Source organism: Pavona decussata, unplaced genomic scaffold (assembly GCF_977016875.1).
Source record: "Pavona decussata unplaced genomic scaffold, jaPavDecu1.1 SCAFFOLD_38, whole genome shotgun sequence".
NCBI classification, from domain to species: Eukaryota; Metazoa; Cnidaria; class Anthozoa; order Scleractinia; family Agariciidae; genus Pavona; species Pavona decussata.
Window position 1 is genome coordinate 3,743,898 of NW_028145460.1, and position 13,603 is coordinate 3,757,500.

General features: G+C 37.8%; 1 protein-coding gene across 2 annotated transcripts in view; it reads left to right on the top strand.

Annotated features, from left to right (window-relative positions):
- Window positions 1-7,347: 7,347 nt before the first annotated feature.
- Window positions 7,348-13,603, top strand: part of LOC146483681 (leucine-rich repeat serine/threonine-protein kinase 1-like) — a 55,010-nt gene continuing 48,754 nt past the window's right edge. For both annotated transcript variants that reach the window (XR_014863816.1, XM_085105809.1), the window contains exons 1-3: window positions 7,348-7,632; window positions 11,529-11,745; window positions 12,984-13,024. Coding sequence is in view for 1 of the 2 variants with exons in the window: in XM_085105809.1 (XP_084961935.1) it covers window positions 11,544-11,745; window positions 12,984-13,024 (243 nt within the window). In the remaining variant the exon portion in view is untranslated. The remainder of the gene's footprint in view (window positions 7,633-11,528; window positions 11,746-12,983; window positions 13,025-13,603) is intronic.

A 13,603-nucleotide genomic window follows, 5' to 3' on the forward strand; every position in this document is an offset into this window, starting at 1 on the left:
GCCTTTTCGTAGTTTTCGCGCAAAAAACATTCCTGTGGAGTAGGGAGAGCAAGCGATGGCGCATAACAGTGACCCGTATTTTACCATGGTAATTGGATGCAGTTGCAGGCAAAAGAAAAATAAATAATAATAAACGCCTTTAACTACCAAAAAGGAACCTAACTGGTACATAGAAATCGTTTGGTTTCGGGATTCTGCCAGAAAAGTGTGTTAAGAAATTATTCAGCTTTCGTTTGTGCAAACTTTACTTGCAAGAAGACGAAGACTACAAGGATTTAAAGGTTTTGCGTAGGACTGGCTTTCAAACTGCTTCGTAGATAGGCTGCTCCTCTCGTCATTATTGTATCAAGTAGCCTGAGTCGGACTAATTATGGTCAGGCCTTATTTTTCAAAGAGCGGATAACTTATTCCAATGGATAAGCCACTATCCAGCGGAGCAAATGTAGTCCTCATAATACAGTTTTCTTTAACAGCACCTAACCTAACTATACATGAGTTTGTCCTTTTCATAATTAATAGGCTTACATTGAAATTTCCTCATCCTAATTGCCGGATAATGCAGACAGTTACAAAGTGGATCAGAATATTATCCACTCTTTAAACAACCAGCCTCAGATCCGCTCGGGCATAGAAGACCTAAACACACGACTGCTCTGCTTTTGTGTCAACCATCTTGGATGCGAATGCACAGGATACAAAACAACAGTAAACGAAAAAACGTAACTTAAATATTTTAATTTCATTCATTCTTTCTTTCACAAGCTCCTGTGATTGAACACGCTCACGTGATTAAGACTGTTCGATTAAAACTGCAGCGGGAATATAATTTCACTGATGAAAGATTGTGAAGAAATTATCAATTCTTTTAAGGTTGCGATAATCTTATGCCATTCAAACTACTGTGAAATACGATAGCACACATCTTCCCAATACTCAAGAAAAATAAGGCAAGGCTCTGTAGTTATTTACAAGAAAAAGCAAGGATGTGGTTTTTACGCTTGTGCTCCCTGCCATTCTGCTCGACAGGAGTCTTCCCATACCTATGCCTATGTGGAAGTTCCTAATAGGCCTTATCACGGTTTTCGACGTCATTTTGGACGAGTAGGCAAACGAGCTTGAAATAACAGTGTTTGTATGGAAATCCGATGTCAAATAATTTTCATAAAACATCGCTTCTAAAAAATTCATGAATTGGAAACTTTTGGCATTAGGAAAAGGATTTTGAGAACAAAATTGGAAGGATGTAGCTGTGCCAGAAGGCGTCCAGTTGTGTTTTGAACTTTCCATACATTTCCCTGTATTTTTCCCGCGAACTATTTTTAGAAGCAGTTCACGGCTGATTCGCTTTACAGACAAATGTATGGAAAGTTCAAAACACGACTGGACGCTTTCTGGCACAGCTACATCCATTCTAATTTTTTTTCCTAAAATTTTTTTCCTAGTACTAAAAGTTTCCAATTCATGAATTTTTCAGAAACGATGTTTTATGAAAGTAACTTGACATCGGATTTCCATACAAACACTGTTATTTCAAGCCTCTTTGCCTACTCGTCAAAATGGCGTCGAAAACCGTGATAAGACCTGTTAGATCGCATTTTGTGTTGTTTGCCATATCATTGGTGTTGGCCGGACTTTGCTTCGATTTGTGATCGTAACTTGTGATCACGGGCAAACATGCCTTGGTCATGTACTGTGGTAATGTTTTGTCAGTAAGTGTTAAATTACTGGCAAAATACAACTAAAACAAAACGCAACAGCCGTCTCTGGTGGCAAAAAAATGACCTCTTCGTGATGATTAAAGAAGTGTTTGCTATACCCCGTACAGTAATCGGGGGAACTTTAACATACATTTCGAAGATTTCGTAGCACTGGAAAACTAATTGGAGCATTTCGTTTACGGAGGGGCAAATGTTTCCTCAAAAATACGAAAGAAAAACGAGGTATTTTCGTAAAGCCGACAACGGCTCGTAAATTCGCGGGAATCCCTAAAACTTTCATCCGAACAGATCAAACTGAAATAGTTTACACAAATGTGCCTTTAAAACGATCTGGAAACATAAGAGACAACATTAAAAGTATTTTACTTTTAAGTAAAGAAACATTTAAAAATGTTCTCGATTTTGATGTCTGCTGGGTTTCCCTGGCGGTAGCAGAGACCTCTGCTAGCAGAGAACTGCTGGTTGTGGTATTTTTTAAAATTTGAATGATTTGTTCCAGGCACGAGGGTGGCGAAAACTCTGTCATCAAAGATCATGCTTTGTTTTTCGCGTTAATGCGAATTCTTATCATTTAAGAAATACTGAAAACACACCGAGTAACTCTTCCACAACCCCGCACTGATTATTTAAAGAGGAGGTTATCATAGCTAGGGGTCACTGTTCCACAACTGAGCTCCACTGTAGCTAGAATTACGCCAAGCCACTTCCTCGAATAAATTGAGTCGCCACGGTTTTAGGTAAGATTTTAAACACGCGCTCCAAGAAAAGCAGCATTCATTCTTTTAAGTTTTTTTACTTTTATAATGTATTTACTTGATAATGATTATCGTGTAGCTGATGGAATTATAGCCTGTTCCAGGCTATCGGTTACAGATAGCAAAAGCGAAAAAAGGGGCGGTGGGACTAGTCTCCCTCGTTTTTCCTTTCGCTCGCCCCGGCTTATTTCGCTTTACTATTAAACCGAGAGTCTGGAACAGGCTAATGGAGTTACCGTGTCTAAATAAACTTATCGTACCATATCGTATCGAACATAACTGAATTGCCAGGTCACAGCCGCCCCCTCATCAGTCTGAATGAACCCTTTTCGGTACACTTTCGCGCCCGCAATTTAAACGGAATTTTTATCAAAATTTAATTAAATCGCACAAACTCGCTTCGAGGCTTTCTCGTTGCTAGCCAAAGCAGGAATTTTAAAACCGATGCCAAGGTAGGTAAGTTTGTTTCGATGACATCGCTGGCTTGTTCATGGGGCCTCTGGAATCACTTGCTTTATTAAATGTTTACACATATACGTACGCTGTGTACTGGAGTAACCTCTCTTCTTTTAATACGCGTTGTGATCGGCTTCAGATGACTGGAACTGGTGATAAAATTTACAGTGTTTATATTGCCTCCTGTGGTTATTGACAATCAACTCTATCTAGACCGGATTCTTTTTTTTTTTCTTCTCTTTTTTTTTGGGGGGGGGGGGGTGGTTGGGGAGGGGGCTGGGGGTATTGTTCACACAAACTGTCAACGTTTATAACTTTTTTAATATGTGAGTAAGAGCCATCAAACTTTGTCACATCTTTTGGTAAGCCTTTTAATGTGGTTATTCAACCTTGTTCCCTTAATGGCTTTCCCTTGAAAAATTAGACAAGGGAAAAGCCATGGGGCCGGGGCATGAGCTTGGTGGTTATAGTTTTGAAGTTACCTTGCCAACCAAATTTTGACAGGTGAGATTTTCAGAAATTGTAATATTCCTATTTTTAAAAATCTTAAATCAGTTATTATAACTTTTATGCTTGTATGTCATTTTATTGTTTCTCTTTTTGGTTTTGGTCAATTTTGGTGAGTTTCTAAAGTTTTCAGGAATCTTGAAATCCATGCGGATGAGCCCAAGATGGCTGGCCTTCAGAAAGTGTGACATAACTGCCAAAACATATGATGTAAATTATCAATATCTGCTGCATTATACCAGCCACACAGAAAAATCTTTGGATGCACTATTTACCATCCATGTGTTTCATTGTTGTGGGGGGTGGGAATCCCACCCCCCTTAGACAACAGGAGACAGATAAGCCCAGTGTTCGATAGGGTAAGCTGGAGATAGTGTCGAATGCATAAGTTAATTATCATTCATAAATTAATTCCCCCACTTTCCTCAAGAGTATTAGAAGGCCATAAAATTTTTCATGGATTGTGTTTTTATACAGAAACTATCCCTGCCTTAGCCTCCTTTGGATGAGTTTTTGGTTTGGGCTGATCCTCGTCTCAGGAAATTTTAATCTAGCTTTATTCCTTCATATACAACTTTGGCTTTTGAGACCTCCTGGTCTCCCTCTTTGAATCTCTGTTCATCCTCCATTGAGGGTGGCATAATGTTATCTGACGGATTTTTTGCGGACTACATATCCATTAAAATTGGCCTCACAATTTTTATGACACTTAGGGTCCAGTTGTGTAAATGATTGGTTTCAGTTTTTTATTTTGATCTAAATCTTATCATTTGGTTTCCTTTTAATAATATTGCTTTTTGAGCTTCATTTTGACTTTAGCCGCTTTCAAACCGAATACATTTTCAAGAAGAGAAACATAGACCTAATGGTAACGCTTTTATCATAGGTAATTTCAGGCTGGTTATTTCTCGTTGGTGAATTTACACTCCCACGATCAAAGAGGAAACACTTGAAAACATTGGATGGTTTTCAAAAGGGCATATTGATCCCATGACTCACACAGCAAAGTTGACAAGGTGAGGGGGAGACAAAGGGCCAGGCCAGTGATATTGAAATACTAATAACAAGGAGGCCTGTAGCAAGGCTAAAACAAGTGAGGGGGCCGAGCAAATTGGTTAAATAAAACTCCCCCCCTCCTCCATCACTCCAAAACCAGGCCGATTAGGGAATTTAAGGTGCAATGAGAACGTTAAAAAAGCAGTAGATTTACTGACCAAAGCAACAACTTTGCACCTGTACACACAGATTTTGGTACATTTCCTTGACATTTCTTTTACATGGACTACCACATGAAATTTCCTAATTTCACGTTTGAAGGAAGACGTAAACAAACGATGGCAAGTTTTTCTTTCATGGTGGCAGTAAGAATCCGACTGCAGGAGAATTTGTTTTTCTGTGGCTCTTGAGAGGACATATTTGTGGGGCTTTTGACAACACTACATTGTTATAAACTAAGGACATTTATATTGCTATCAAACTGAACGGATGTTTTAGAAAACAAATAGTTTATTTCAACAGCTTTTATAGTTCGGGATTGGTTGATTTCGATCCATTTTGGTACTTATTTCTGATTCTCAAGGCAGGAGTGCGAACTTAAAAACGTGGATATTACTCATTCCAACTTTTGAACTTCAAAATGGATTTTTTTGCAAAGACTACTTTACGTGTGTATTTTACAGTTTTAGAGAAATAATGCTGTTTAAAAAGAACATAAATAGAAATAGTTGAAAATGCTTATTATTCACTGGGTTTGCTGATCAGCAGTGCTGTTCATGCATCATGATCTTTCAGTAGTGTGCCAAGCTCAAGCCTCCTTGGGTACCTCTTAGCAAACAGATCAATTGCTTCTTCCAGATCAATGTCTGTTAGATAGTGGATGTGCAAAAGGGCCAGTGAAGAGAAGCCTCTCTTGTGTCATGCTGGCTCTGTTAAAAGTGTGTAGCCATCTTAGAGCAGTAGCACTTCTTTTGCATTTGCAACTAGTGGTTGGGATGGTACAGCAAATCTTTAGCAGCACGCAAAGATTGGAATAAATGTCTTTATCGCCCTCCTTCAAGGCTTTCGCAGCCCTAATGTGAAGTTCCCTCGACAGTCGTTCGCCTGCTGTCATCACAGTCAAAAATGTGCACCAAATTTGCGAAAATCCCTTCACTGACACAGCAAGAGCCAAAAAAGCATTGTGGACTTCCTCAGAGAAGTAGATGAAGATTTATCAATATATGATGGTGAATTATAAAGCAACAACCGTCATGGGAACTTCATATTTGGGAGGGAAAACTTCAAAGTTTGACACCTGAAATGCACACATTTGATATAATTTAAAAACATGTTTTGTGTGCCAGTGCATTCACAGGGTTCACGGGTAGATGCAATTGAGGGTATATATTTTTTGCTTATTTATTTATTTCATTTTCACTACAATTACAGTGAATCAGAACAGAACTATACCTATATTTTTTATCACTTCCCCTTCTTTTAGATCGTTGGTCAACAAAAAAGTGGACCTCCACAGCCTGCATGAGTGCATGCCTGCAGACCATCCCAGGCATCTGTTTTCAGAAAACATATTTGGGTTGGAAAAGGTCATCCGTTCTCTCATTCTTTTGCAAACAGGAAGCTTGTAAAAATTCCTTTCGTTCAGCTTGTTTTCTTTTTAAAATTATTTTTGGACAATAATTTCCATTCTACTTAAAAAATGCAAATGTTTGCTCTAGCCAACTTACAAAAATGAGAAAACAGTACAATTTTCCGGCAGAGGAGGCAACAGCATTTGCTCGACAAGCGAAAAGAAACCATATACTCGCCCTGCTCACTGCACGCAATAATCACGTTGCCAAGCAATATGGCGCCTTCCTGAGAAATACCGACTTGTGAAATCTGGTGTGTACATCAGGGTTCCCAGAATCTTGAACAATGCAGACCCAAATTTAAACCTGTAACGTGACTTTTTAACGACACGGGCCAGTCTTCAAGGCATAATTGTTATTGCTTCAAACGATAAGTTTTCCAGACTTGCTTTCGCCTTCGGGCAAGGACCTGGCTGGAATCGATCAGCTTGCGCGCAACCATGGAATTGTGGAACTCATTACTCGTAACATTTCAAACTTTTGCCAGCTGGGAAATCTTTTCTTGCATTCCCCCGCGTTTGTCAGCCTTTTGGGAAAACAACACAGCGATTGCAAACGGCTAAAGGCGGTCAATTAAGTACTCCTGGCTTGTTTTCCCACTGAAACGGTGCTGTCCTCACACGAACTCGAACAGAGCTTTCTTTTCCTCACAGAGCAGTCACCACTGGGAAATTCTGGCGAAAAGTGGTAGTCAAATCCGTATGAACCATCCAGCTCGTTGAAAATTTGACATTCTTCCAGGTAGGAAGACAAAATAGTTTCTTGAATCCAGCGAGACAAATTGTCTTCCATCTTTTCTGTTCTCGTTTCTTTTCAAATTCTCCCAGATAAAATTTTCCGCTGACACACCGGAAGTTGCGACGAAGCACCAAATTACATTTTTATCTGTTTTCTTGGTAATTTTTAGAGTTTGCTCAATGAACTACGCCCGATAAAAACTTTTTCAATCTAATTCTACCATTTTAAGAATGACTGGCTAGAGAATTCCCACCCATTTAGCGTTTTTCCGGGGACATTTGCACGCTGTTTCCGGTGGGCTCTTGTAACTGACTTCCCGGCCAGCTCACTGTCTGGTGCAGCTGCTTTCTCTATGACGGACGGGTAGGAAGGGCTCTCTAATATAACAGTTTAATTACTTTATTTGTTAGTTGTATCTTAATAATTCCATATTTTTAAGTATCTTTTTTCGAATCGTCCCTTCTTCTGAAACATCTTGGTTTCTTTTTAATTGACACGTTTTCGATTCTTATCTCTAAGGTGAATTTTCGTCACTCTCCCTACCCTAAACAATTTGTCTTGTACCAGCACTGCGCCCTCGATTCGCTTGCCAGTGCCTTCATGATTTTGAGTGGGATGATTTTTTGGTCTAAATTTTCTTCTGACGTCCGGAAGACAACCTGAAAATTTTCCTGGATTGTAAAATAATATTTTGGCTCTGGAGAATATATCTTGAAACTCAAAATGCGCCAAAATAGCAAGCTGATCGACAATTACCGGCGCTGCAAATGAATCAGTAAGCTTACTGTAAAAATGTCTACGGGATTATTGACTGGAATTCAGATGTGAGAGGTAGGTGAAACATTCTCCCGATTTTCTGATTTGTTTATGTGGAAAGGAAGGACTCTTAACGATACTATGAACACTGATATTGGCGGTGCAGCGATCGGTCTTGTTCACTGACTTAGCTTCTCGGCCTCTGTGTCACGAGGTTGTAAACAAATATCACACATTGTACTCGAACGACCGGAGTGTATTCAGGAATTGTCGATTGGAGATCGGCAGATGTGTTCAAGTACAGACGATTATATTTTCCAAGTAACTTAATGGTGAATTGGTTACGTTTTAAAAACGGTACTTGGGCCTTAAATCGAATGAATTCGCACAGATCACTAGAATTAAGAGCTTGTCAATTTGAACTCGAGTCGTTTGCTTTTCTAGCCCTGTATTAAAAGTAAAGATAGAATTTATGATCAATATTTCGTTTTGCGGATTTCCTTTCCTCAGGGATGCTTTATATGATAATCGAGACGCTTTATGTGATCTGTGATCCCTGGTCGACGGGCTTTATAGGTTTTATAGTAACGTTTTATTTAATATATGTAGTGGATGCTAAATCAACTGATCTCGTGCCAGAAACGAAATGAAGTTTAAAATATTGGTTTATTTGTAATCGATCAACCGGTAGCTTTAAAATATGCAATAACGTTTGTCCCGTGTTCGGCAGATCGGAGAATATAGAGTAACAACGGTGTGGATTTTTTGAGTAAATTGAAAGCATTTTATGGGTATTATAAATAACGCCCTTCAATCTGTACCCTTTAGTCGTGATCATTTTTTGTCTCTTCTTCATCACTCCATTGCAGCTGAAGCCTGTTTTGATAAATATTTAATTGACAACCGAGAAAATTCTAAAATTAAGAGTATATTTCATCGGGCTTCTTTTTATTAAATCAGTTGCGGAACGAAAAATAATATGATTTTTAGTGATTCATTTTCGGTTTACAACCTCACTTTGTTCTTGAACAACTCAAATTTTTTTGTCCTGAAAACACCACAACAAGCATTGTTTGAGAATGGCCTGATTAACTGAATACAATACATTTTAGAAATAATGGATTAGCATTTGTTATAATTATTATTTTATGAAGCTGAGGGACATGGTCTTATTGGATAATTATAGTGAAATATAATTTCCGCTATTTATCAGATTAACATAAATATTATAAATTGTAGTGATTTAGAGTGTGTATTGGATCATTACATTGACAATGAAGACCTTTATAAAAAACACAAATTTTACAGAAAATATTGAGATTTTAAGGTTACCTGTTACCTTCAGAGGTGTCTTCAGAGGTGTCTCGCGTCCGGCTTAAACTGTAGATACTTGAACCCTTATATCAAATTAAAGCTTATAAACAACAAAAACGTGTCTGCGAATTTTTTCTTTCGAAATATTTTTCTCCGAGAGCGCTTTTTGTACGATTACTCCACATTTTTTTCATCCTATTTCGAAAATGCTCTATAACTTTTCACTGCGATTGAATATGGCAAAACGGAGACACGTTTTTTTAGCGCTTTGGGTCCGGAAACTGAGGCGCAAATTAAATTAGCTTAAAACAAAATTCACTTTGACTTGTAGCTTTAAAAAGGTGATTCGGACGCTCACAATTAGAGGTCGTGAAAAATTTGACAATTTATTTTATTTCAAAATTCTTGGTATAGTTTGATAGCCAGCTCTATAAGCTTTAATTTGATATAGGGGTTTAGGTATCTACAGTTTAAACTGGACGCGTTACATCGCTTAAACGCGAGACACCTCTTAAGGTATCAGGTAACCTTAATGGAGATTAATAATGCCATTGAAAAAATGGCAGTTAACAACGTTTGAAAGCTAAATCTAGCCATTGCCTTCTTACAAAATGGCCATTATTGACTGAAGACACTACATTTTTCAGGGGAGTTGGGGGGAGGGGGGAGTCTATTTAGTGGGCTATACAAGGCTCTCCCCCAAAGGCAGGTGTGCATCCAGACTGGTTTCCAGAAAGCGGCCAGATTTTTGATAGCAAATAGATATTTTTAGAGTAAAAGACAAATTATTCTGAGATTTAATTATGGAAAAATGCCTGTAGGAGAGACTTGAAAACCTAGAAAATTGCACTTTCAGGAGATAAAACTTGAAAATTTTGGACCCCACTAGAACCTTGCACCATTAGCGCTTACATTATCAGAAAACAGACTTCTTTTTTCCTGGATCTGTATCTGATAGGGGTGCCTTTTCACCAAATAATATGCAAAAGGTGGCCAAATTTAAATATTATTGGGTATTTCAGGATTCCCTATGGACCAAAAGAGTAGCATATAGCAGGGCTTCTGATATTATGCGATGTTGCGATTTCGCATACTTGACCTAAAATCGCAACAAAACGCATAATTCATGAAAAATTGCAGAATTTGTACAAAATCGCACAATTTAAGAAAAAAAAAGAGCAAAAATCTTGCTTAATGTTAAGTTCTCCGATAATTTGAATGTTATCTCAAGGAGTTTTTTCTTTCAAAAGGTGTCAAAAATCACCTGGAAGCATTCCTTCGTTGGAATTGAACAAGCGAACCAACAGATGTTGGAGACCTGGTGCTGGTTTTCAATATTAAGCGAGTGATCGTTGGCACGGAATAAACAATCCTTTTATGTAAATACTCCAATCACAATCATTGATATATTTTTAGGATGTCATTTGATCCCTTCATACTTGTGATGTAGGTATTGGTGTGAAAAGTGCTCGAAAGTCGCTTCCAATATGTACTAGCTATTTTGTTTCAACTGAAACAGACATCCTCATTATGGATAAGTTTGATGTTAAAATGCCGAGCGCTTCTTCGCAGGAGAAAAAAAGATCGCACCTTCCTGTAAATATTTCGGCTAAAGCAGTGGTGAAAGACAGGGAAAGAGAGTACCCCAAAGGAATTTTTCATGTTGACAATGGTCTGTTGTTTTACTCTTTGTGCAACATAGTGGTTGATCATCTTCGAAAGTTTGTGACCTTCAAGCTTGAAGCCTAGTCACACGTACAAGCAGAGCGCGGAAAAAAATGCGGATGGGAAGCAACAAATGCTGACTTGACCAAATTAGCAATATCTGATTTTCAATAATTTGAAATGAGGCAACAAATGATTTATTTCAGCTGTTTCTTCATTTATCTGTGCTCTAATTGCTTCTTGAACAGCAAAAAATGGATTATGCTCCTCTTAGACCTAATAAAACAAGGATAAACTAGCTAAAATGAAATCGCATAATTTGCCGCATAGTAGACCTTTCTTGCCGCATAATGAGACTTAATTAAAAGTGCCGCATAATTTCCAAATTTTTTTCGCACCCTATCAGAAGCCCTGATATAGGGAGGGAAGCAAAAACTGACCATAAATTGCTGGCAGAAATAAGTACCAAAGCTGATCGTTTTAAGAGAAAGATCAGCAATTAAAAGGGAACGTGATATTTGTACAACTGAGTCCAATGTGAATATGCAAGGTGTGATGATTATATATACAAAATATAATGTAAAGAATTGAAATTATTGTCAAATACTTGTGAAATGTTCGTGGCTAGTCTGATGCGGCGTTTCGTCTCGGCCAAGAGACTCTTCAGAGACCTTTAGAATTTATTGTATAAATTTCAACTCGCGGACGGGACTTTGGGCGTGATGCTCAACGAGTTTGCCTATAAATTCTAAAGGTCTCTGAAGAGTCTCTTGGCCGAGATGAAACGCCACATCAGACTAGCCATGAACATTTCACAAGTATTTGAAAGTATAATGTAAGTGTGAAAATGTAGATAATAAGGACACGAACAGAGTCACCAAAACATCATGTTACTGTACCAGTTCTCTTAAAACATATGCCAAACGTTCTTTTATTATAGAAGATTTAAATTACTATCAAAATAAATTATTGGAATTGTATTTTTTCTTCAGGGTTCTCTTAATGCAATGGCTGCACCAGTGTTCACATTCCTAGGGGACCTGTTACATCAAGCAGCAATATTTGATCAGCGGGAGTTGCTCAAATCTCTTCTACAGGCTGGAGTGCATGGTGGAGCCAACAGTCCTGACCCTCGTGGATTAACACCTCTTCACACTGCAGCTCTTCACAACAGCGTAGGTTGCCTGACAGAGTTGCTGGAGTGGGAAGGTATGTTGAAGTGTATTGCACTGTTTGTCCAGTAATGCATCTCTAGTATATAAAGACAGGCAGAAGATCTAGACTCATTATCTGTCTGGACAAACTCGGGCAAACATTCATTGTTAGTCTGGTTATGGCATCTGGATGAACTATCTTCCATTGTACGTCTTGAACGATGCACCAGCAATGGAAGATAGTTCATCCAGATGAATGTTTGCCCAAGTTCATTCAGACAGATAATGCATCCTCTAGTATAAAAACGGCCATTGAGTAAATATGCTTTCACAAGACGTCATTAAATAATTTCATAAGTAGCAAGACTTAACTCCTGTGGGGCTGGGCTCCTTTGTTAGGGCTTGGTCTTTAAATCTAAATGTCCACTTGTACTGTTGAGCAAGATAGGAACTATATATATCAGGAACTTAACATGTAATTAACGTGAATAATATTATCATTCATACTAATTCATTTTCATATTGATAAATATTAGTCAAGAAAGAATATTTTTAATTAGTGCAATGAAATAAATGTGATAGAACATTTTTTAAGCCTGGTGAATAAACGAGAATGATGTATTATTCAGTGAATTATACAGGCATGCTCGGAAAGAGGAGATCCGAATGCCCCCTTTTTCCGAGTAAATGCCTGTGTCATTCACTGAATGACACATCATTCTCATTTATATTTGCCAGGCTTAAAAAAAATATTCCATCACATTTATTTTATTGAACATATGCCACTCATGACATTCCAATTCTATTGGTATGCAGGATGTTTGTCCCATGAACCAGTTTAATGACCTTAGCTCCCACGAGTCTCCTGAAGCTCAGTGGTAGAGCATCCGAACTAGTAATCAGAAGGTCTTAGGTTCGACTCCTGATAGGAGCACTCGGATTTCCTTTTTCCAAGTATGCCTGTGTCACTCAATGAATAATACATCATTCTCAATATTTAGTGTTTCTTCTGTTTTGTGAAGCACCTTACAACTTTTGTATAAATATTATTATTATTATTATTATTATTATTAATAATTATTAATATTATATTATTAATGATAATTATTGGTACATGTTAAATCAGTAGTTCAATGCATTGTAAGTTACATTCCTAATGGGTGTGCTGATCATGATGTGCTTGGAAAAGTGTTAGACAATGTCTCCAGTTTTGAAGTATTAATGGTGTTATATGATGTGTACTTAATATGTACCTATCTTCTGATTTCTTAAGTTGAATTTTTTTTTGGTCAGGAGATGCAAACTTACAGTCTTCTCCAGAGGATAACTGCTCTGTAAGTTAAAAATAAATAAATAAATGATCAACTTTCATATTCTCCTAACTGTTCTCCACTTATTTGATATGGCAATAGTTGGGAGAATTTATTTAAAGATCAAAGCATTTATTATGATCTAGTATAATAATATTATTGTTAGATGCTTGTGTCTGTTGGGGCTTCAAGGGATAACCACATGCACAGCTTCATATAAAAATACATTATTTTGTCACTTTAGGGATCCTGTGAGATTTCGCAATGATTACTGGCCAATAAAGTTTTTAATAATGTATAAAACTGTTCTATTGAGCCCTTAAACTGCTGTTTAAAAGTAAAAACTAAAATCCAAGCTTTCGCCGATCAACGGATCATCCGGGATGAGAAAATATTCCGCGCGCGCTATATATATACAGCTGTTTCGACAAAAGTTGTCCAAAAAAGCGTAAAAGCGTATGCGACAATGCCGAAAGGTAGTCTAGAAAATACCCAATAAAATTCAATAAAAGCTCAGAATCCGTATTCCCCACCATCTCAAGTCTTTGCTGTACGGTCGGGGCAACATGGATCCTGGGCTTTTATTGAAAGTCATTCGGTTTT